At 47.1% G+C, this 22,777-nt stretch overlaps 2 protein-coding genes and 2 long non-coding RNA genes across 20 annotated transcripts in view; 2 read left to right on the top strand and 2 right to left on the bottom strand.

Annotated features, from left to right (window-relative positions):
* The window catches only part of BLMH (bleomycin hydrolase), a 51,921-nt gene extending 39,486 nt beyond the window's left edge, over window positions 1-12,435 (top strand). Inside the window, exons 12-15 of one of the 8 annotated variants that reach the window (XR_008713149.1) lie at window positions 9,266-9,391; window positions 9,858-10,402; window positions 11,269-11,379; window positions 11,931-12,435. Coding sequence is in view for 2 of the 8 variants with exons in the window: in XM_055577060.1 (XP_055433035.1) it covers window positions 2,038-2,189 (152 nt within the window). In the remaining 6 variants the exon portion in view is untranslated. Of the gene's footprint in view, window positions 1-2,037; window positions 3,006-9,265; window positions 9,392-9,857; window positions 10,403-11,268; window positions 11,380-11,930 lie in introns of those variants that run through there. The other 7 variants (XR_008713146.1, XR_008713147.1, XR_008713148.1 and 4 more) reach the window with 7 other exon arrangements.
* On the bottom strand, window positions 5,553-13,115 carry LOC129649535 (uncharacterized). Its single transcript, XR_008713150.1, has 4 exons — window positions 12,628-13,115; window positions 12,032-12,244; window positions 6,711-7,094; window positions 5,553-5,684 (listed from the first exon to the last, which is right to left on the bottom strand). It is a non-coding gene; the product is annotated as an uncharacterized LOC129649535 (long non-coding RNA).
* A 112-nt stretch (window positions 13,116-13,227) lies between these two features.
* SLC6A4 (solute carrier family 6 member 4) overlaps window positions 13,228-22,777 on the top strand; it is a 34,534-nt gene continuing 24,984 nt past the window's right edge. For 2 of the 9 annotated variants that reach the window (XM_055577048.1, XM_055577047.1), the window contains exon 1: window positions 13,228-13,454. The gene's annotated coding sequence lies outside the window, so the exon portion shown is untranslated. Of the gene's footprint in view, window positions 13,455-14,676; window positions 15,703-18,778; window positions 20,225-20,247; window positions 21,493-21,562; window positions 22,682-22,777 lie in introns of those variants that run through there. The other 7 variants (XM_055577046.1, XM_055577050.1, XM_055577045.1 and 4 more) reach the window with 6 other exon arrangements.
* Window positions 15,662-19,974, bottom strand: LOC129649536 (uncharacterized). 2 transcript variants are annotated; one of them, XR_008713152.1, is made up of 4 exons: window positions 19,834-19,974; window positions 19,519-19,676; window positions 15,976-16,060; window positions 15,662-15,797 (listed from the first exon to the last, which is right to left on the bottom strand). It is a non-coding gene; the product is annotated as an uncharacterized LOC129649536 (long non-coding RNA). The 2 variants fall into 2 exon arrangements; XR_008713151.1 differs by having other exon boundaries at window positions 19,519-19,709; window positions 19,834-19,961.

A 22,777-nucleotide genomic window follows, 5' to 3' on the forward strand; every position in this document is an offset into this window, starting at 1 on the left:
CAGACTGCACACAGAAGCAGATATGAGAATTCAGCTGTCTTCTGCATCACAGAGTAATGCCACTTTCCTTACTAAAATTTATTTTGTATTAGAGGATATAATTATTTTTTCCTAAGTGAATCAATATTTTTAGCTTTCTATTTTAATTTTTAATGTGGTTAACATCATTAAGTATAACCCATATCAACAACTTTTTAGAGTCCTCAATCATTTTAAGTGCACAGTCGTGAGCCTGGGGCCAAGAAGTTTGAGAACCAATATACTAGAGGATCACCTTAGGAATACCTACCTCTTCTCCCTCTCTCTCGGTCCTCTGTAGTGGAAAGCGATACAGCACAGACCTAGATTTGCATACTTGCAGAGAAAAAATGGCTCAAGTGTCTAGTAGACAGCAGGTGTCAGCTATGGTAAGATGATGATGAAGATCGCTAGTTACTGTGAGTGCTCGGCGTGTAGGTAGTAACCTGTGTAGGTACACACTTTTGTCCTCTGCTTTCTCCATGGCCCATCCTTACTGTAAGTACACACGCTTTCGTCTCTTGCCTTAATTTCAGTCTTTGTATTAGCAATGCCTCAGGTGAAATGTTTCCCCATTTCAGTTTGGTAGTGGTATGATCCTGAAGAGGAATTTATGTTGTCCTCGTGGAGCCTGCAATGGAGAAGGCAATGGCACCCCACTCCAGTACTCTTGCCTGGAAAATCCCATGGATGGAGGAGCCTGGTAGGCTCCAGTCCATGGGGTCGCTAAGAGTCGGACACGACTAAGCGACTTCACTTTCACTTCTCACTTTCATGCATTGGAGGAGGAAATGGCAACCCACTCCAGTATTTTTGCCCAGAGAATCCCATGAATAGAGAAGCCTGGTGGGCTATAGTCCACAGGGTCACAAAGAATCAGACATGATTAAAACAACTGAGCCTACCACTAGTGGAGCCTGGGATAGTCTCCCTGATGGGAAAAGGCAGGTGTCTGTCACCAGATACCTGATGACACCACACTTTTTCTCAGATAAGCCTCAGTCTGGGGTGTTAGTACTGCTGTGCCCCTGTTCATTCCTACCACTGGAGAGATCCATAAATCCCAGGGCCTCAGCAAGGAATATAGGTCAAGCGATTGTCTCTTCTTCACCACAGATTTCCTCCTAAGAAAGCACAGACTTACACAGTATCATCTGCAAATAAGTAACTCCCTGGGAATGAAGACCAGACCCCGTCAGGATTCCCCTGATGGCTTAGCTGATTGTTGGGTAGAAATTTATGGTAGAGAGGAATGAGAGAAAACAGCCAGTGATGCTGAGAAGGTGGGATGGGTATGCTTGCTGTTCTGATCCTAGAGATTAACTCCTGACATATGGCTGTGTGAACAAGAAACATTTCCACCTACCTTGAGGGTCATTGACTCACCCTCAGTGAGGCAGCCTGAGAAGTGGAATAGCACAGGATCTTCGGTCCAAGGCCCAGCTCTGAACTTCACCCATGTAACCTGGGCTCATCACTTAGTTACTTTGAGCCCGTTTTTCTAACTGGTAAAAACATTACCCTGCTGTCCTGTCTGCTTTGTAGATTGCTAATAAGACTTCATCGGGGGCTTCCCTGGTGGTCCGTTGGTTAGGAATCTGCCTGCCAGTGCAGGAGACAGGAGATCCCACATGCTACAGAGCAGCTGGGCCTGTGAGCCACAACTACTGAGCCTGAGCTCTAGAGCCCAAGGACCACAATTGCTGAAGTCCACGCACCTAAAGCCCATGCTCCAGAACAAGAGAGGCCATCTCAACAAGAAGCCTGCACACCACAACAAACAGTAGCCGTGCTCGCCACAACTAGGAAAGACTGCGTGCAACAGCAAAGACCCAGTGCAGCCAAAAATAGATAAATAAAAGTTTTAAAAATAATCAGCTTAAATGAAATTACAGATGGGAAAGCTGAAAAACATGCACAAATGCTAGCTTTGTGAGAGATTTTCTCACAGTGCCAGTGAGGTTTTTGCTCTTTGCCCCTTGCCCTCTGGATTCATGAGGCTCCTGTTCTCTTCTCCAGGTTACCTGTGCATGACGGATGAGTGGTTCTCTGAGTACGTCTACGAAGTGGTGGTGGACAAGAAGCATGTCCCTGAAGAGGTGCTAGCTGTACTAGAGCAGGAACCCACTGTCCTGCCAGCCTGGGACCCCATGGGTGCTTTGGCCAAGTGATGTTGCCTCCAGCTTTTCCTCTTCCCATGGGACCTGAAGTAGCTGCAAAGGACAGATCCAGGGACTGAAGCCAAAGTGACATAGGTGACTGTGTGTTCCCACGGGACACAGTCAGACTCTTGGATTTCTACTCCAGGAACCTCTTTGGGAAAGTGTGCTTTATGCTGAAACAAAATATTCTTAAAGAAAAAAAGGGAAAGATCAGGTCACACTATCTACTCTCCTCATCTCCAACAGCTCAGGATCTCTTAGCATTTTAATCAGATGTAATTGTTTGTCTTAACTCTGTCACACCGGTTTCGTTCTGTGTCTGTGTTAATAAGGCAGGAGAGGATGAGCAATTGAGGTGTGTGGAGAGAAAGCGGACCTAGTGCTCCTTGTTCCTAGAGTAGAGTGGGGGGAGGGTGCCCTAACATTTGAGCTCTCAAAACTGCATGCTGCCTGACAGTATCACTGTTCCTCCGAGGTGGCAGTCACTGAATTCAGTTTTTGTCAAGGTAATTCTATGTGCCCCGAACAGCCCAGGAATGGGAGGTTGATCAAAACTGACATGATTCCTTCCAGTTGTTCTGAACTGTGGAGAACACGGCTCTACTTGAGTCGTGGTTAAGTAGAGGGTCAGGGAAAGTGGGTGAGAGAACAACCAAAACCTTATCATGATCTGAATTATAATCATTAGAGGGAGCTCTTGCCAAATGGTTCAACTTCTGCCTCTGGAATTGGGAGTTGGGTGGGCACAAAAAGGGGATATCATCCATTCTTTCTGACAACTAGATGGTGCTGAGAAGCTTTTAAATAAAACACTTTGCTAAATGAGAGTATGTTGGCTTATTTGACCTAAGAAGTGTGTGTTTATTTGGCTATAAAGGAAAGTAGCCAGGTGGCTCGTGTTCTTGAAAGTAAAGAAACAGCAAGATAGTTTAGAGCGTCTCCACCTTGGCTTCTCTCTGGGATGTATGATTCTTCCCAGCCTGTGCAGACCCTCGCTGGCTTCTGCAGAGGGCCTCTAGGCACCATGTTTAGGAGAGCTGGTGCCTCTGCTGCTTAACTGTCATTTCTCCAAGCAACAGGGTCACTGCAAGAGTGGGAAGTAAGGCCCAGCTGGGTCCAGCCTTAGAGTGGGCTGAAGAGTATGTATTTTACTAAGACTGGCCTCTCTTTCACTGAAAGCAAAGAAATACAGTATCCTAATCAACATTTCTGTCAGTGCCTGAGTCCCCTACCTTTCAGGCTTTGAAAGAATCTTCTCAGTTCTAGCATGGAATATTGTTTGTCATAACATTAGTTATGATAACATTAGTTACGGGTTCAAGTGTTAATCAGTGTTTACAATATTCTAGTAATCCTGTTCCAAGCAGGGTAAATCCATTTCCAGACACATCATGGTGAAACCTCAGAACAAATCTTAAAGGTATCCAGGAAGAAACGACACAGATTGCCTCCAAAGAAAAGACAATGAGATTAACTGCTGACTTCTCATCAGCAACTATGTATGTCAAAAGACGGTGAAAAGTGCCTTCAAAGGACAGTTAGAAATTAACCATGAACCTAGAATTCTATACTGAGCAAAACTGTCTTTGAAGAACAGAGGTGAAATAAAAGACTATTTCAGTTAAAAATTGTTGCCCAAGCAGAACAACAATGATCTCTTAATGTAGAAGTTCTGAAATTCAACAAAGGAATGTAGAATTGAAGAAAGTGATAAACATGTGCACCATCTAAACAGGAAGTGACTATGGGTAGTCTTATAAGTTCCAAAACAGATAAAACCAAAATACATAAAAATAGGTAATGCAAGAGATGATTAGAATAAGCATACATACTCTTAAGTCCTTAATGTCATTCAGGAAGAAGATAAGTACATTGATTAACTTTAGGCTTTGCTGTGTTTATTGTATGTGCTAGAAGTTTCCAGATTAACTACTAAAGTAAAACAGGATGTACTTCCCCATCAAGAATATTATATATATATTACATATATATTATAAATATATAAAATATATAAGATTTTATTAAAATATATAAATTTTATAAAAATATATAAAATATTATATATATATATATATATATATAAAAACAAAATAGTGGAGAGAAAGAAAACACAGGGCAAGTACTGCGTCCAAAATAGAAACTTAAACGTGTCAATAATTTCAACATCCATAAAAGGCTTAAATGTTTCATAAAAAAGCAAATTGTCAAATGGAATTTTTTTTTTAACTGATGGATTTTATATTTTCCTTTGTTGTTGTTGTTTATCCATTCTAAACGTAATAGTTTGCATCAGCTAACCAAAAACTCTCAGGCCGTCCCTTTCCTTTCTCCTCTTCCCCTTGGCAACCCGAGTCTTATGTGTGTGAGCCTGTTTCTGTTTTGTACGTGGGTTCATTTGTGCTGTATTCCACATATAAATGAGACCATGCGGTATTTTTCTCTGACTTCGTATGATGATCTCTCGTGGCATCCATGTTGCTGCAAATGGCACTGTTTCATTTTTATGGCTGAGTAGTATTTTACTGTTGAATTCTATTGGAGTTGGCGATGGACAGGGAAGCCTGGCGTGCTGCAGTCCATGGGGTTGCAGAAAGTCGGACACGACTAAACAACTGAACTGAGTATTGTATATATGTACCACATCTTTATCCATTCATCTGTCAGTGGACACTTAGGTTGTATCCATGTCTTGGCTAGTATGAATAGCTGTGAACATAGGGACATGTGTATCTTTTTGAATTATTGTTTTGTCTGGTTATGTGCCCAGGAGTGGGATTGCTGGATCATCTGGCAACTCTTTTTAGTGTTTTTGAGGAACCTCCATACTGTGTTCCCACCAACAGTGTGAGAGGGAGGGCTTTCCTTTTCTCCACACCCTCTACAGCATTTGTTACTTGTAGACTTGAGTGATGGCCGTTTTGACTGGTGTGAAGATGGCTTATTGTAGTTTTAATTTGCGTTTCTCTAATAATTAGTGATGTTGAGAGTCTTTTCATGTGCTTATCGACTATCTTTATATCTTCTTTGGAGAAATGTCTATATAGGTCATCTGCCATTTTTCCGTTGGGTTGATTGTTTCTTGTTGTTGAGTTGTATGAGCTGTTTGTATATTTTGGAGATTAAGTTCTTGCCACTTGCATCATTTTGCAAATATTTTCTCCCATTCTTCAGGTTGTCTTTTTGTTTTGTTTTGTTTTTTCATTTACGGTTTCCTTTGCTATGCAAAAGCTTGTAAGTTTGATTAGGTTCCATTTGCTTATTTTTGGTTTTATTGCTATTGCCTTGGGAGACTGACTTAAAACATTGATATGCTTTATGTCAGAGAATGTGCTGCTTACGCTGCCTTCTAGTTTTATGGTGTCGTGTCTTATGTTTAAGTCTTTAAGCCATTTTGAGTTTATTTTTGTGCATGGTGTGAGGGAATTCATTGATTTACATGCACTGTCCAACTTTCCCAGCACCATTCGCTAAACAGACTCTTTCGCATTTATAGTACAAGTGGTTCTTTAAAAAAAAGAAAAGCAAATTAACATATTGGGTAAGACTGATCCCCCCCAAAAGTACAGACACACACAAAAGAAGTTGAGAGGAGGCTACCATTATACTGCAGATAGAAAAATATAAGATACCCTTAATGTTATCAGAAGTGACAGTGCAGGGACCTGTTTGGAAGACATATATCCCCAAACCCCGGGAAGAGGGGAGAGAAGAAACAAACTGAAAAGCAGAGTGAGACATTGAAAGATTTAGCAGAACTGAAAAAGCTGAATCCTGATTCAGCAGTGGAGACACAGCTAGTGACAAGCAAACCAGTTTACACTGTGTAACCCTCTCCCCCCACCCCCACCCCCAAAGCTCAGACATGCTAGCATCAGAGGGTTACTCTGGGTTACTGAAATCTAGATTCCCTCGCTACCTTGGATAGCTATGTGCTTGCCCCTCCCCCTCTCAGCAGGCACCAATTCAAGATTTATTCTCCATAGAGAAAACTAGTTTATGGCCTGGAGGTCAGAAACTTAGTTGAAGATGAAAGTACCCTATGTGGGCATTTGCATTTTGAATATCCTCGGTCATACTGGGCTCCTAGAACCCTAGTGTGCAGAGATTGCAAGTGTTCTCTGGGGAATTTCGATTAGGTTAAGAAGAAAGACATAAAGAGCTATTCTGTGGCATAAAGGATTATTTTATGAGGCTGCCATAACCCTAACAAAAAAAAGAAAAAAGTACATGCAAATCTCCTCCATAAAGAGATGCAAAATTCCTAACCAAATATTACTAACTGAATCCAAATATATAAAAGATAATCTCCATAAACAAATACTGAATAGAAGCTATTATCCAAATAAAATTAGGATTCTGTGGAGAGAAACAAAGGATGGCGGGTATGTCTTCTCTACCGAAGATGAAATGGGCCAGAGTTTTAGCCAGATATCTGAACTGGAAGAACCTGCTAACATTTGGGTGACTGGTGAACTGGGAATTGAGAAGGTGTGAACTGTCTTCATGTCGCTCTTTCAATGATACTCTCACCTCTGGAAGGTCCTTGCCAGCTCCAGGAACCCTCTTGAGACATACAGAGTCACGCTCACCCTACACATCCAAGAAGCCAGGACCTGATAATGAGACGTCATTCCTCCAGGATGTGGTTGTGGATCCATCAGCGTGCTCCGGCTTGTTGTCAAAGAGCCACTGAATTCTCATTTGCTGTTGGCAGCGCCAGAGCACTTGAACTTTCATTCCCACTTCTCTGATCGTGTGGCCTGGGTGAAACTTGTTGCTGATTGGCCAAGGTTATTGATTAGGCTAGATTTTTTTTTTCCTTGTAAGTAATATCAGATGGGCATCCCCGTAGTTGAGACCGCTTCTTCGGAACCATTGCTGCTTTTCATGAAGATGACCCTACTTCCTTGGGGTCTGTAACACAATTTGATTGAAAACTAGGAATCAATTGGCCAGAGTTGTTCTTGTTTCCTTTTCAAAATTCAAACCCTTTACACATGACCACAAAGAGAAAGGGAGAGGGACGGGGAGGGGGAGTGTCCTATTCATAGCAGCCACAGGCATTTGCAAACAGGACTCTGTGAAGATAGAAGCCCTTCTGCCCTTTTGTCTTCCTTGGTACCGTTTGGATACCACCTGCTTTCTCTCTCTCTCTCGCTCACTTAGTCCTTGAGAAAAACTATCTAGTATCTCCTCTTAAAGTGGATGGAGTGGGCTCTGGAACCATCTCAGCCTATCCTAAGTCAATGTTTTGTTTTATTTTTTAAAATTACCTGCTTTGCAGAAGAATGGAGTGGCTGAGACAGGGCGGGTACACAGTGGAAAGTATCAGAGTGTGCTTGACTTAAACTGCAGCCCACTTGCCTCTCACCTGAGAGGGCCCTTAGAGGTCATCTTGTCTAGACTTCTCAAAGATGGATAAGGAATCCTTGAAGTTCTACATGGACACATTCAGTGACAGGAGCACACAGCCTCCTCCCTTGAGGCCCCTGCCCACCTCTCCAGACCCAACTTCCTCCCTTCCCTTCTTGTTCACCCTGCATCAGACAGTCACACCCCACTCCCACTTTGTCCTTCAAATGCACCAAGTGCATTCCCGCCTCCTAAATGTTCTCTCAGCCTAAAGGCTGGCTTCTTATGATTCAGGTCATGGCTCAGACATCAAGGCCGTCACCTCACCTGAGTAGCCAGCTGCCCCCTCCTCACCACCTCCACCACCTCTACCCTTGCCTCTATACGATAACTGGGGTCGATTTCCTTCACTTCTATCACTTTCTGAAATTCTTGTTTGTTTCTATGTTTATGTGTCGATTCTTCCTGTCAGTTCCCCAAGGGCAGCGGCTTTGTCTTACTCGCCACTGTATTCGCCAGCCTGGCTCATGGTAAATATGGTTGACTGACTGATGGGAAATGCCGTATATTCTGACAGCTGTATTCAATTAAAAGTTTATGTATACATCTGAAGTGGGCTTCGCACTCACTTGCTCAGGAGGGACGAGTAGAATGAGAACAAAGCCCCTGTGGATCTTCGTACGTCAGTGCTTAACAGGAAGGTCTAGATTTCAGGGTGACTGGCCTTAGGGGAGTAGAAGAGGGAGGTAGAAACCCTCAAAGGTTTTCTTCACTTTTCTCACTGCCTGCACCTTTCTGGCTTCAAATCAACCCAGCAGAGATTCCCAGTGGCTCAATGATTAAGAATCCACCTGCCATTGCAAGAGACACGGGTTCAATCCCTGGTCGAGGAAGATCCCACGTGCCTTGAAGCAACTAAGCCCATGCGCCACACCTACTGAGCCTGTGCTCTAGAGCCAGGGAGCCTCGACTGCTGAAGCCCATGCACCCTAGAGCCTGTGCTCTGCAAGAAAAGAAGCCATTGAAATGAGAAGCCTGTGCATCTCAACTAGAGAGTTACCCCTACTCGCCACAACTCGAGAAAAGCCTGCGCACAGCAGCCAAGACCCCACACAACAAAAATAAATAAAAATATTTTTAAAATAAAAAGTCAGCCCAGGAGAGGGAGAATCCCAGCACCTTTGGACTCAGGCAGGAGGGTTGGCTAAGCCACTTGGAGCCATGTAAGGCAGGGACCAGTCACCGACCCTCTCTGAGTCTCAGTCTCCATACCATCTTTAGTGAAAAGCTTTTTGAAATGTATTAATAGGAAAGGTCACAGCTCAAAAAGGAGAAAAACTAAAATCTATTTTTAATAACACAAAATACAGCCAAAGGGTTGAAAAATGCATATTACCCTTGTGGTAGGAAAAGAACAAAGAAGGAGGCAGATAATGTACGTGGGAGACAGATGCTCAATAGATGGGAGTTATTGGTAATAACCAGTTCTCACAGAGCTTCTCCATTGTGTCCGTCATCAAGCAAGGCCCTCTGGGGGTTAAAGTAATTCCCTGCCCTTCAGAAGTGTATCGTGTAGTTCTCAAAATAAGATGTATATACATGAGCCCATGGCAAAAGCAGATGACTTGCTATGAGTGAAGTTTTCCAGTAAATATCATCATAGTTAGGAAAGGGCTCGAAGTTGGAGAAGGAAAAGAAAAACTGACCCATTTTAATCTAACTTCTAACCACAGTGACCACAGACATCAAGAATGAGGGTGATCAGTTTTCCAAGAAGAGACTGAGGGGGGAAACCTCCCTCTATGCAGAGGCCCCAGTTATCTTGAAGTTCCTGGAGGGGAAGAAGAGCTAAAGACAGGGTGAGTATTCTGTCGTCTTGAGCAGACCAAGAAAGCTGGGAGTGGGAGGGAGGAGAGAGGCATGACTTCAGGGGCTAGAAGCAGAGAACCTGGGTTCTAAAAATAATTCTGTCCCTCTTGCTCAGACCCTGAGCAAAGCCCTGGATGTCACCTCCTGGCTCACAGCACCCTTATTAGTAAGTTAGAGAGAAAATATTTGCTTCCTTCTTAAGGGAATAAAAAAACCCTACAGTGGTACTGAGTAATTCATCCCCATTTGGTAAGGAAACAGTTTGTACTGCAAGAGATGGAGCTGCCCTGAAAATCCTCCAGGCTTCTCCCCTGCTTTGCCATAGCTTGGGGCCCCTTTCTGTATTCTTTCTTTCTCCTCTCTTTTTCTTTCTTTTTAAAAATTATTTTATTGTTCTTATTGTTATTTTGTTCATTTTTATTTTTTGGCATTGCGGTGCGGCATGTGGGATCTTAGTTCCCCAACCAGGAATTGAATCTGTGCCCCTTGCATTGGAAGCGCAGTCTTAACCTCTGGACCACCAGGAAAGTCCTTTTCTCTCTCTCTTTTTTTTTAACTTTTACAAATTTTTTAAAATGAAGCTTTTCTGGAAAAGTTGTAGAAAAGTATTACCAACATGACAAATATTTAAGTAGTATGAAAGGTAATACCGTGAAAAAGCAGGGTTCCCTCCTACCCTTAATATCCTTTCCCTCCAAAGCACTTAGGATTCCCAGTTTCTTCCACATGCTTACAGCGATTGCAATACACAGAGAAAACCGCCTCACTCCTTTCACTGCTGGGCACTTCTCCAGTGTCAGATATTCCATGATTTACTCACCAGTCCCAAAAGTGCTGCTTCTTACACACTTTAAGTCGGCTAAGAGTAGAAGGCATCTCCCTAGCCGTCCATTGCCAACACTTGTGTGTGGGGCGTGCTGTGTGCTGACGCAGGGATGGGTGTTAAGATCTGGAGAGAGGCAGAGCCCCTTCCCTTGGGAACTCAGAGCCCAGTGGAGGAGGTGGGCATTTAGGAAAGGTCTGAGGGCTCTCACGGGTCTGTGCGGCTGGGGTGGGGGTGGGGTGGCCTGGTACTTGCTCTTCTGGCTTCAACTTCTCTGCCAAGATGGAAGGTAAACACAGCTGCCTTCCAGACCGTGGCACCGGCGAAAGTGTTTATAGTCAGGGGAGGGGATCCCGCAGGAAGGAAGTAAAACCAGAAACCTCGACCCAAAGATATCATAGAGCATATGGTCGTCACGACACCTGTCAAATCTGGGGAAACAGGGTCTTGTCCAGCAGAGGTAGTAGGCTCATAAGGAATGGGAGACCTGGGGCCAGGAAAAAGTGACCAAGGACACACATCACCTACTTGCAAACGTTGTCTGCCTTCCTCGGGGCATTCCTCTCCCACACCGCCTGCACATCCCACCCCTGGCATTCCTGAAGGGCTTTCCCTCCCCTCCCCTTGGCCTTGCTTCACCTGATCAGAGACAGCCTCCCCCGGGGGGCTTCTAGGTAGAACCCTATGGGGACGAGCCCAGGGCTCACAGTGACAGCAAATCCTGCTCTGGAGGTGCTGTCCCTGTGCATGGTTGACCATTGACCCTGTCACCTAAATTACGCCATGTCCCAGGAAAAATAAGCGGGGGTGCTGGGAGGGAGTCCGGACACTGGAGAGAGCCAGGGCAGGTGTGGCATGAGCATGGGGAGCAAGACAGGGAAGGCTGTGCGTTAGGAAAGCGCGAGTCTGGATTTGTTGAGGCGAAAGTGGGGCAGCGGAGGCCACCTGGTCTCTGTGGGACGACACCCACGGGGAGGAGAAGAGAAAGCACCTGTGTAGAGAGTAGATGGCCCGTCTGCAACAACTTTTCATGGACTCTTCCAGGGAGGCCGTGAGGAACAAGGGAGAGGTCGCGTCTGTGTAATCCCAGCGGCTCCTTGGCCAGAGACTACAAGGGGAGAAGACTGGCCCAGGCGGTCCAGCAGAGGAGAGAGGGTGGGTGGGCAGTGCCCCTCAGGCGGAGAGGGCACTGGTGTTACTGCACACGTCAGCCCCTTCCCGCCCAGCACGCAGGGGTACCCACCACCCTCGTGATCCCTATTTTACACACGAGGGAGCCAAAGGCCATACAGCCCAGAAGAAGGAACTTCCCCGTATGGGAATAAACCCGTGCAGACAGTACAGGGTCAGAGCTGGGGTTTCACCCAGGTCCCGTGGTCTAGGTCAGCACCACACCCAAGAAAACAGTTCTGAGAGGGGCTGGGAGGGAGGGAGACTGGGCAAGAATGGGTATTAGGGTCTCGGAAGAAGGTCATGAGTGGTCAACAGGCTCGGGAGACTCTGGCATGGTGTTGAAAGGCCACACTAAGCCAACGTGGAGGACAGACTGGGTGGAGACGAGAGTCTTAGCCAAGGGCTGGGGTCCCAGTCCCCTCCCAGGCCCTCCTCAGATCCACACCTTACACTTGTTACACTCGTTCACACAGTGGTCACACACAGTGTCCATCTGAAGGGAGGGGCTGCCTGACGTGGGCCTCTCATCCCAGGATATGACCCAGGGATGAACTGCCCAAAATTTCCCGGGAGTCGCCAGCCCCGCTCTGCTTGCAATCCCCACCCTGACGTCTAGGTGGCGCCAGAATCTCACACTGATTCCTCCCAGGTTGGGGCGCCGCCCACGCCCAGTGAAGGTTGTTTCAACTCGGTCCCTGCAGACTCCAGGTCCACTCAGCCGGATTCTCCCTCAGTTTTCTGGGTTCTGTTCAGTCCAAGCAGCGGGTGGGGGGAGCGGGGAGGAAGGGGTTGCACACTTGTAACTGCTGTTTCTTTTCTTCCTTCTACTTGGCTGGGACCTTGGCCTCTAGGAAGAAGTAGGCGCGTCAGCCCTTGCCCTCCCATCTCAGCCTCAGGGACATCCAGAGCAAGCACTGCATCTGTTCTTTTCAAATGTAAAAAATAATTTTACTGAAAAGATAATTTAACATTACGTTTATTTTTAAACTTAAAGTTTTTAAAGTTATTAAAGTAATATATTGACATGATTCAACACAATAGGCTCCTGTTGGTTTTCTTCAGATAATTAAAATATTGTTACCAATTCACCGCCTCGCCCACCACCACAGGCACACACGTTTACCAGATCGCCACCCACACCCTCTGTTCTCATACTGCTTTCCACTGTAGCTGGTTAACAAGGTGGGAAAGTGCTTCATTCATTCATTCATTTCTTCTGCTAGTATTTACCTTGAGCCAGTAGGCTGGGCTGTATTGGAGGAACCGGGATAGCGAGAAATTAATTCCTTCTGGTCCTTCTGGACCAGAGTTCAGCTGAGCTCTTCCTTGGCTGGGTTCACGTCCCAGCGGTGAAGCCGGACGGAGAGCCAGGGGCTAAGTCCCGGGAAGAAAAATAGGGCCGGGTTCGGGATGAGGATGAGGGGAGGTGTCCGTGGTCCAGAGAGATGGTTCTGAGTAAGTGATATCAAGCTGAAACCTACACATAAAATTTCAGGAGCTATTGGCTGGGGGAGGAACTACACCTGTGGGTTGTGGAGCAGCTCCTTCCCCGCGAGCTTAAAGAGCACGAGGGGTTAGGACTTCTGGCTCCGCTCAGCCTGCTGCTCGCCCCTCCCCGCCCCACGCTCCCTCTCTACTCAGAGCGCTGGTCCTCTAGGGGGGCGAGCGTGTGAATGTGTGTGTGTGTGTGCGCGTGTGTAGTGGGAGTGGGGGGTCCTTCACTTTCCCCCTCTCCGGTTCCCCGTCCACGCCTCCCCGCTCCCCGCCCGCCACTCTCTGGAGCGCCCGCCCACCCAGCCCCCCAGCCCTCCCCATCCCCAGGAGGAAGGCAGAGCGGCGGCAGCGGGGAAACGTAAAGTTTCTGCTGCTCAAAGTGACGCAAAAATTCTTAAAGAGCTCTTTGGCGGCGGATATCTAGAGATCAGACCATGTGAGGGGCCGAGAGTACAAATAACGGCCGCGCCAGCGCCGGAACAGGCAGCGGCGCCCGGGTGCCTCGACGGCGCGAGGGTCGCCTGCTCCGAAGCCCCGGACCAGCCTCCGCGGACTCCCGGCAGGTGGGTCCGCTTTCCTCCCGGCTTTTCAAGCCCACTTCTCTCCAGAACTTCATCCCGCGAGGCCCCCCCACTCCCGGGGGCGGGCGCGGGGGGTTTGGGCAGGGCGGGTGCACACGGAGTCGGACCAGGGGACTCGGGCGTTCGATAAGCTCGGAGAGCTCCTTTCTCCCCGGAGGCCTGGGGGACGGCCCCAGTTGCCGAGGAAGGTCCTGAGCTTGGAGGCAAAAGTTGCTTTACTTTCACCCAGGGCTTCTGTTTGCTCTTCGCTGACCGCCATCGCGTGCAGGGGTGTGTGTGTGCAGGCATCTCCGCGGGTAGAGCCCTGCTGGACACAATGCCCAAATATCTAGAGAAATCTCCGAATGACACTTAAGTGGGAAGAGTCTCCATACGCTTGGGTGGTTTTCACTCGCAGAGCCGATGCACGCTCAGTCATTCAGAATTCATGTGAAACCCACAACTCCAGAGAGCTGTTCTACATGGTTGAAGTGTGTGCCCATCAGTTGCTTGAAAAATGTGTACGTTCAAATTTGTTTTCTCAAAGGCTCTCTGGAGCTGAAGAACACTAAGAAGCACATTTCGAAGCACATTTCTTTTTGCCCTGGGTCTTCTGGGTAATGATTTTTTTTTCAGTTGGGGTTCTAAAAATTTCAGAGGGATGGGATTTCTAAAAGTCAGACCTTAAAAAGGCTTCTGTGTTAGTATTTTTATGATCAATTTTGTTCAGAAAAATGAACCAGGTTAATGGATTATTTATGAGCCTGCTAGCTCTCATCATAGTAAGAGGAGATCAAATATTTAATGTGTGTTGCCTTAACACACATTAGACATGGGGAAAATGTCTAATAAAGCAACATTGGTATTTGTTGCTTATTGAAGTGGAGGGGGCACGGTGGGCACGTGGATGTTTGGGTTTGGGGACTGGAGAGAAACACACAGCTTTTACTCTGTTACTCGCTTTCCTGTGAAGCCACCGGTACTCAAAGGTTGAAGTTTTCCTGCCTGCTGACTGAGGTGGGGGTGGCTGCTTCTAGCATGGATGAGAAGGCAGGTTCTTAAGAGGTTTGTGCAAGCTGTTTGGGGGCCCAGGTTTTCATTTTTTTCCCCTGAACCTGAATAAGAGCAGGTTGAAACTGCTTCACAATTAATCAAAAATCCCCTCAAGTGATCCATCTAGGACATTTCGGATGTGACCCCAGCACAGATATTCAAACCCATTGCTTTCAGTCTCCTTGATTAAAAATATTTATACTAGGGGTGAGTGGCGGGGTTGGGGTTTTAAGTTTCAAACTTAAAACATTGAAGTTTTAATGCAATCAACAAAACTTCAGAACACTTCTCTGCTTTAAGCAAACTTGAATTTTTCAAATTTTCTGAGCATTTTGATGATACTCGGAGAGGCATGTCAAAGGGTCACAAATGGTTGGGGTGACCGTGGAAGGAGGTGCTGGGCTGTGAGCGTTGTCTCTCACAGCGGGCTTGCAGAAACATTCTAGATATCCCCCTCCAAAGAGAATCGCAAGTGATGCCGGACATTCAGCCGGCATCAGTGAGTGACCATTCTCCTTCATACACTGCAAATGCTATCATTTGGGAGAACAAAGGCAAGGCTGCCTGAAGAAGTTTAATTTGGCCTAATGAATCAACAGGATATGATCGTGAGTTGACTTTTTAAGTAAAGATGACTGGGCGGCCAAAGGGCAAACTATACAGTCCTGTTTTGTCCGTTTAAGAAGGTACCTCAGACCTTAATTATTCCCTGTCACAGATCAACTCCTCTGGGTCTCGAGGTTTTAGCTCTAAGCGAGGGGTGGGGGGCCCTGCATAACCGATGTCCGTGTCTCCTCCAGTCCCCTCCGCTCACTCTGTGACTGTGACCCTCGCTTCTCTGCTTTAAGCAAACTTGAGTTTAAATGATGGTGCAAAATGCCTGAGGGCCGGGACAGTCTGCCCGGATGTTTCCGTCAGATTAGGGTCCTCTGGGGACCCACGGCTTTCACTCTAAGGCCAAGGCTTTGCACACAGACATGCACAAGTCCTGCAGTTGAGCCTTGTCCAGCCAACAAGGGCCTGAGTTCCCTGACTCCTCGAATCCCCTTTGCAACTCCTCCACCTAGTGTGTGGGGCGGGAGAAACAACACGCACCCACCTCCCCCCACACAAACTCCGGAGCTTGGTGGTGTAACACAGGACAGGCTTGGGAGCCGGATCCAAGGTCTCATAAAGCGCCCTGTTCCTCTTTTCTTGGGTAAGTGATGCGGGGTCCTCTGTTGCTGTGGGGAATCCCACTTCTGGGCTTAAGCAGGCAAAGTAGAACCCTAAAGAAAGAAAACTGCCATCTTTCTAGGAAGGAAAGGTGGAAAATAGATGAAACTAGCATTTTAAAGAACTCTGGTATAAATGACTTCCCCCAGTCAGAGGGTGACCTGCTTTTCTGGGGTGGGCACAAGACCCACGGTCGGCCAGCACAGGTCCCCACCTCCCCACTCCACCATTTCCGGGCAGAGCTCATCAAACTGACCTGGGCCCACATGCAGAAATGATCCGAGTCAAGTCTCAGTGGAGGAGGCGTTCCCTCATGCCTGCTCTTTGTCAGCTGCCAGCGCCTGGGAAGATGAAGGCTTATTTACGGAACACCAGCAGCATCTCTGTAAGCCAGGTGCTTCCTACCCTGTGTCTAATGGGGTAACAAACCCAGTGGAGATAAGACCTGTGTGAAGTGGTCTGGCTGCCTTATTTTCTTCTCTGGCTCTGCTGGAACCTGGTAGCATCTCCCTCGCTGCCATGCAACCCTGGACCAGGGGCACTCAGCGGTGGGTATTTAAGCCATTGTGCTCAGTTGTGTGCGACTCTCTGCCACCCCACACACTGTAGCCCATCAGGCTCCTCTGTCCATGGGGTTTCCCGAGAAAGAATACTAGAGTGGGTTGCCATTTCCTACGGCAGGGGATCTTCCCGACTCGGAGGTCAAACCCAGGTCTCCTGCATTGCAGGCAGATTCTTTACCGATGGAGCCACCTGGGAAGCTTATCTTTCTCTTGAAAGTGAAAGTGTTACTTGCCAGTTGTGCCACACTCTTTGCTACCCTGTGGACTGTAGCCCGCCAGGCTTCTCTGTTCATGGAATACCTCCAGGCAAGTATACTAGAGTGGGTAACCATTCCCTTCTCCAGGGGAGCTTCCCAACTCAGGGACCGAACCCACATTGTAGATATCCCACATTGTAGGTGGATTTTTTTTTTTTTTTAACCATCTGAGCCACCAGGGAAGCCCCAGCGGTGCCTGGGATAGCTGACTGTAATATTTAAGCCATAGAATTTTCTAAAAGCCAGGACAGGATAGCTCTCCATTAATCCCCCAGAGTGAGAGAGAAACCCCAGAGACATGGAGACAGGAAGGCGGTGTCCCAGGGCCAGCTTGATGGCCAGGGTCCCCAGGCACTGACATGTGGCAAGTGGCATGGGGAAGGTCTCCAGGGATCCTGAGGTCCAGGTCTTTGTGTCATTATTTGAGGTCGGAAGGGAAGAGGTGGTGGGTGTGACAAGGCCAGTGGCAGATCTGGGAGAGCTGCTTGTGTGCTTTGGGCGAACCCTGAGCTGGAGGCTGGTAGATGGGCTCGGGGAGAGAGAGCCAGTCACTGGGCCTTGCCTCCTTGTGTTGTGTGGTCTTTCTGGGCATATTCAAGGAAAAAGAAAATTGTACTTTGCTAGGGAAGGAGAAGGCAATGGCAACCCACTCCAGTACTCTTGCCTGGAAAATCCCATGGACAGAGGAGCCTGGTAGGCTGCAGTCCATGGGGTCGCTAAGAGTCGGACACGACTGAGCGACTTCACTTTCACTTTTCACTTTCATGCATTGGAGAAGGAAATGACAACCCACTCCAGTGTTCTTGCCTGGAGAATCCCAGGGACGGGGGAGCCTGGTGGGCTGCCATCTATGGGGTTGCACAGAGTCGGACACGACTGAAGCGACTTAGCAGCAGAGAAGCTGCTGCAAGAAAATAAACATTCCTCCCCCCACCCCCGCCCCCAAGGGCAGAGTTGGAAGGGGACTTGTTGACAATCTGCTCCAAGTCCTCCATGGCTTGTTCAAATTCGCCACAGCCCTGAGGACCTGGCCAGGCCTTAAACTTGAGTCTCCTGAACTTTTCCCTCCACTGGGTGTGTTGTGTTAAGGGCTAATTGAGTTAGCTGGCTCTTTTCCTTGTTTCAGAGGAGAGGAGCTGGGTCAGGAAGGAAAGAGAGAGGCGGGAGAGAGGAGATTCGCTAATCCAGGCTGTGGCGAACTTTGACTGACTGGAGGTTTCTCAGCCCGTCCCAGGGGCAGAATTCTTTTTCTCCCCTCAGTGTTTTATACTGAAAATTTTCAACTGAAAAGTTGGAGAAATGGTCCTCTGAAGCTTCACCCAGATTCACCACATTTTGCCACTTTTGTGCCTGTACTTTCTTTCTAATTAGACACATGTCCAATTTTTACATATTTAACACATAATTTGATACTTTCTATGTAAAATATAATTAATGAAATTATATTACATATATAATTTTGTTGTTGAACCTGTGAAAATTTGCAGACATCCAAATACTTCACCCCGAATGCCTTTTTTAAAAGATATTCAGCACTTTATTATAAAATAAGCCTTGTGTAAGATCATTTTGCCCAACTGTAGACTAAGTATTCTGAGTGCATTTTAGGTTGGCTAGGCTAAGCTGTAATGGTTAGTCGCTTAGGTGTATTAAATGCATTTTTTTCCACCCCTGAATTCTTCAGCTTGTGTTTCCTAAGCACAAGGACATTCTTCTACATAACCAGAGCCCCGTTGTTATCACATCTAAAAAAGTTAACATTGATAAAATATTCTTATAGAATGTACACTCCATATTCGAATTTCCTCCACCATCTCGGTGATGTCTGTTTTAGCTCAAAGCATTACTTTTTGAGACCATCAAGTCCTAGGGATGAGGAACAACCTCTTGCCCTGATTTCACTGCATCTGAGAATCAGATCAATTCTGCGTCACCATGAACTGATTCTTCGTGAGTGTCCCCGAACCATGTGTGTGACACGTTGTAAAACACATTTCAGAACTTGTAGGAGCACAGGCACCTTCAAGCAACATTACCCAAATCACAGACAACTTGTGGCTCTAGGGCACCCCCGTGCCCCCCTCCACTCTGCTGCCAGACCCCATCTGTCCCTTCACTCAGCTCCCCACCGCCCCCACCCAGAGAAATGGCCCCAGTTCCCCCTTCCCGTCATCATCACTCACATTGTATTTAATTCCACTTCCAATCCCTTTCTCCTCCCCTCCTCTCTTCCACCAGCTGCCACAGGTAAATCTGCCCTTGTTTCATAACACCCTGTCCTGGGGCTGGTTTTCTTTCTCTCTCCCCCTTGACTTCCTTTGTGGGTCTAATCCTGTCTGTCTCACACAAAAATAGTTTAGTAATACACCTGTCTTAAGGAAAAGGAAACTCCTGTGTTTGGAAATGCTCCCAGGTGTTTTTGAAAGCTTGATTTCTACTTATGGCATAAATCGCCTTGTAACAATAAAAGAGGATTTAGAAGGTGTAAGCGATACTCCTCATTCTGCCTAATCGAACACATCACCTGTTCGAGTTTCCCAAGTCTCTTTCCTGGCCTTGTCCACACCAACACAGATGGCAGCCCCGGAATGAAAGCTTTCTGCAAAAAGTTGCAAGTTGTGTAGTTAAATGTAATAAAGGATCTGTGACCTCAACCTGTAAAGGCACTTCCACAGATTCTGTAGACGAGTCTCTCTACCTCCTTATTCTCCTCTCCTTAAATTTAGTTTTCCTCAGGAACCAGAAGGAATGGTAAACAACTTCTAATGAGTTTGTCACCTCCCATCTCCTTTTGTAGTACTGAACAATGCTGTATTTTATAGCTTGCATTTTAGATGTTTTAGTATCTTTTGGTTAAACAAGGGTTTTGTAAACTAGCTTAGGAGGTTAACCACCATTTGCAACATTTCTTTCTGTGGGTTGAAAATACACTGCAAGTTCCAAACCAGCAACTCACAAAGGAGTGTTTGGAACACAAACCTTTGATGGGCATGCCTGCTGGTACTTGTTCAAGGTCTAACAGCACAACCTGGGCTCCTCTTTAATCCCGGACAGGCCAGTCTTTTCCATTCCAGAGTTGATTACCGTCGTTGTTGTGATGGTCCTTTCTCCACCCTGGAGATGCTCAGCAGATCTTCCTGGGGAGTGAGGAGGGAGGAGGGGCAGACCCCCTGAGGATAGGACCCGGGAAGAAAGAGTAGAGGCTCAGCTGAGCCTCACATCTGCCAGCATGGCCCGAGCCCAAGAAACCCAAAATCAACCCAGAGACCCTCTGGGCTGGGAGCATGCACACACCTGGTCAGCAGGAATTTGAGGCCAAAATGTGTAAGTCATGGCCCGGAGATGCAAAGAAACTGGACACAAAAGGATAATAAATGATGCTTGATAATCAGTGAGGAATGACAGATGAGATCATCTTGGGCTGGGGTGATGAGAGGAGGCGGATAGGAACTTAAGCCAGGCCTGGAGAACGTAGGATGATTAGAGGCAGCGAAGGGGTGGGGTTAGGGATGCACTGGGCATGCTCAGTGGCCCACCTGCCCCTAATAACCTGGGTACTTGCTAACAATGCAGCACCCACATGGATCTCTTTATTAGAATCTCTGAGCAAGTAGCCCAGGAATCTCCCGTTTACAAGTTTCCTAGTGATTCCAAGCCACTGATTGAGAAGAACAAGCAAGAACAGGTGAGGGCCCATGGAAGGGGATGGAGTCCATAGCTTCTGGCTCAGAGGGCCCACCTGTGCTACGGGCAATGAATCACTAAACCTTGTGGGCTCCAGCTTCCTTCCCTGGGGTGAGAAGTAGAACAGCAGAATGGGTTGTGTATGCGTGATGGCAGAGTGGTCATCAACTCGCTGTCATGCATTTCTGCTTTCCATGCGCTAGACACTGAGCTAAGCATTTGTCATACTTTTATTGAAGTCCCACAATAGCCTTCAGGGAGCAGGAACTTTAATGGTCTGTTTTCACACATGAGCAAATGGAAGGTCAGAGAGGTTAAGTAACCTGCCCAATGTCACACAGCCAGTCAGTGATAGGTCTGGGATTCCGCTGCAGATCTATGCGACAGGAGAGCCCTGGGTTGTGGACACACAGACTGTTAAATGACGCCCCAGGAAAGTGGTTCGTCTAGCTTTCCTGTTCATGTTTACTACAGGAAGGCTATTTCTCCCTGTCCATGCCAGATCCATTTCTTTTTTATTAAACAATTAATTATACTTTTGCCCAGCCTCTGGAGTGATCTTAACCCCAGCACAAATGGCTAATCCTCTCAGTTTTATCCTCTGTGTGGAGAGAAGCTTGAAGCTATCCTTCCCCAAGGAAAGTTCTGGATGGAGACCCTTTTTCCTTTCTCATGGTATCTGGCTGAGATGGCCCTGAGGATTGTAGCCTGTTTATTTAGTTCCTCTCCAAAAAATTAAACTGTCTCTTACAAGGCAGTCTTTGGGTAAGGAGATGACTGTGATAGTCGTTTCTATCCGTAACATCCAAAAAACAAGAAGATTTTCTCCACTCGGTCCGTTCAGATCATGAAGTCTTTCTACGTTGTTTCGAAAGGCGAGCAGGAGTCCCGGTGGCTTATGACCTACAACACCACACCCCTCAGAGAACTCAGCAGTCTCTTCAACAGATACAACAACAAACCTTCATTTTGCACTGTGGAGACATGAACTGGAAGCAGCAAAAATCCAGGATCCTGTGACAGAAGCAGTGTGTGCAATAGCAACAAAAGGAGGACCATTAAAACCCAAGGACAATTCGAAGCTAAAGACGCAGGGTATCTGAACACGCTGTATCCAGTCAGCAGAAACCTCGGTTTACAGCAGGTCGGCGGCAGCACTTGTGAGCAGCAGCGGCCTCTCCCTCCATCCACATGCTGATCAGATTCTGGCCTGCTACCATGGACTCCTTGAAGGCAGGACCAGGCCTGCCTTGTCTGCAAGAGCCTTAGGTATAGTAGGCGGGCAGTATGTGTCTACTGAATTAGGCCCAATCCGTGGCAGCGGGCCAGGCTCAGTGTTGACTGAACATATACAGGCATATATGTTTGCTGTGTTTAGTAAACATATATGTTTAGTGTTTGTTATAGGCACAGTATAACCCTATACCGTGTTACAGGGCTCTGCAACTTTTATCATCCTTGGTGTTGTGGGAACTTTATTTTTTTATTTTTTTGGGGGGGAACTTTAGACTCCCTCTGAATAGAGTACAAATTGCCACTTGGCTCTATAACCTATAATTAATCTTATCTCAGTGGTAAATCCATAATTAATGTTGGTTTTGGTGGGGGGTAGGGAGGTGTTTTCATGTATTTGTTTTTTTTTGGAAAATGAAAGAGAGTGTCCCAAGAGATGAACTCACTTTGATCTGGACACGTGACGTCAAAGTACAGAATTTCTGTAGTGTTTCTGCTTAGAATGCACAGAGGGGGTTCAAATAGACAAGTAGAGTCATGGGCATCTCCAGAGGGCTGGGTGGTTTCATGACTCATCCATAATTATCTGCTTGTTCAGTTACTGGTTCCCCTGGCTACAGAGACTGAGCTTGTGGAAAAAGGAATGGAGATGTGATCGGGAGAAGTTGAAACAGTTCTTTTTACTAAGGGCGGGGAGGTGGGGTGATTAAGCCCACCCCCTGGGCTGGGAGGAAGCAGGGCTGTAAACAGAAAGTCTTGGCATCCTGTCACCTGCACCCCTGTGTGGCCCCTCGTGTGCAGAGTCGCGGGGTGGCGGGGGTAGGTCCTGGGCGTCAGGCCGTGGTCCCACCGTGGAGCTGGGTGACCCACCCACAGCCCATCACCTGCTCAGCCTGGGAAAACGGCACGTATCCCAGATGCACACGCAGGCTTCTGGGGCTGTTTCTGGCCACAGGGAATCTCATGTCTCCAGGAGGAGGTCACGGCTGTAAAGTGACCTCCTTCGCAGTCTCTCTACCCAGCAGGATAAAAATACCTTTAAAAAAAAAAAAGCTTTCAAGAGAGCGTTCTTAGAAACCAACCTTCTTAACATCTCTTCCTTCTATATTCCTGGGCTGGCTCACTCTCAACTACTGCTATCTGCTGGTCTCAGGGGGAAAAGCTGGTCAGTGCTCTGCAGAACCAGGGAAGTGGGAAAGGAGTCTGGTTCCACAGGCAGCATCCTGTATGTAGAAAGGGGCCCGGGTCCCACCATCTATCTGCTCCTGGCTGACAGATTAGTCCCTGGGAGGGGGTTCCTTCTGAAAGGTAGAGGAGTGAG

This window comes from Bubalus kerabau, chromosome 4 (genome assembly GCF_029407905.1).
Source record: "Bubalus kerabau isolate K-KA32 ecotype Philippines breed swamp buffalo chromosome 4, PCC_UOA_SB_1v2, whole genome shotgun sequence".
NCBI classification, from domain to species: Eukaryota; Metazoa; Chordata; class Mammalia; order Artiodactyla; family Bovidae; genus Bubalus; species Bubalus kerabau.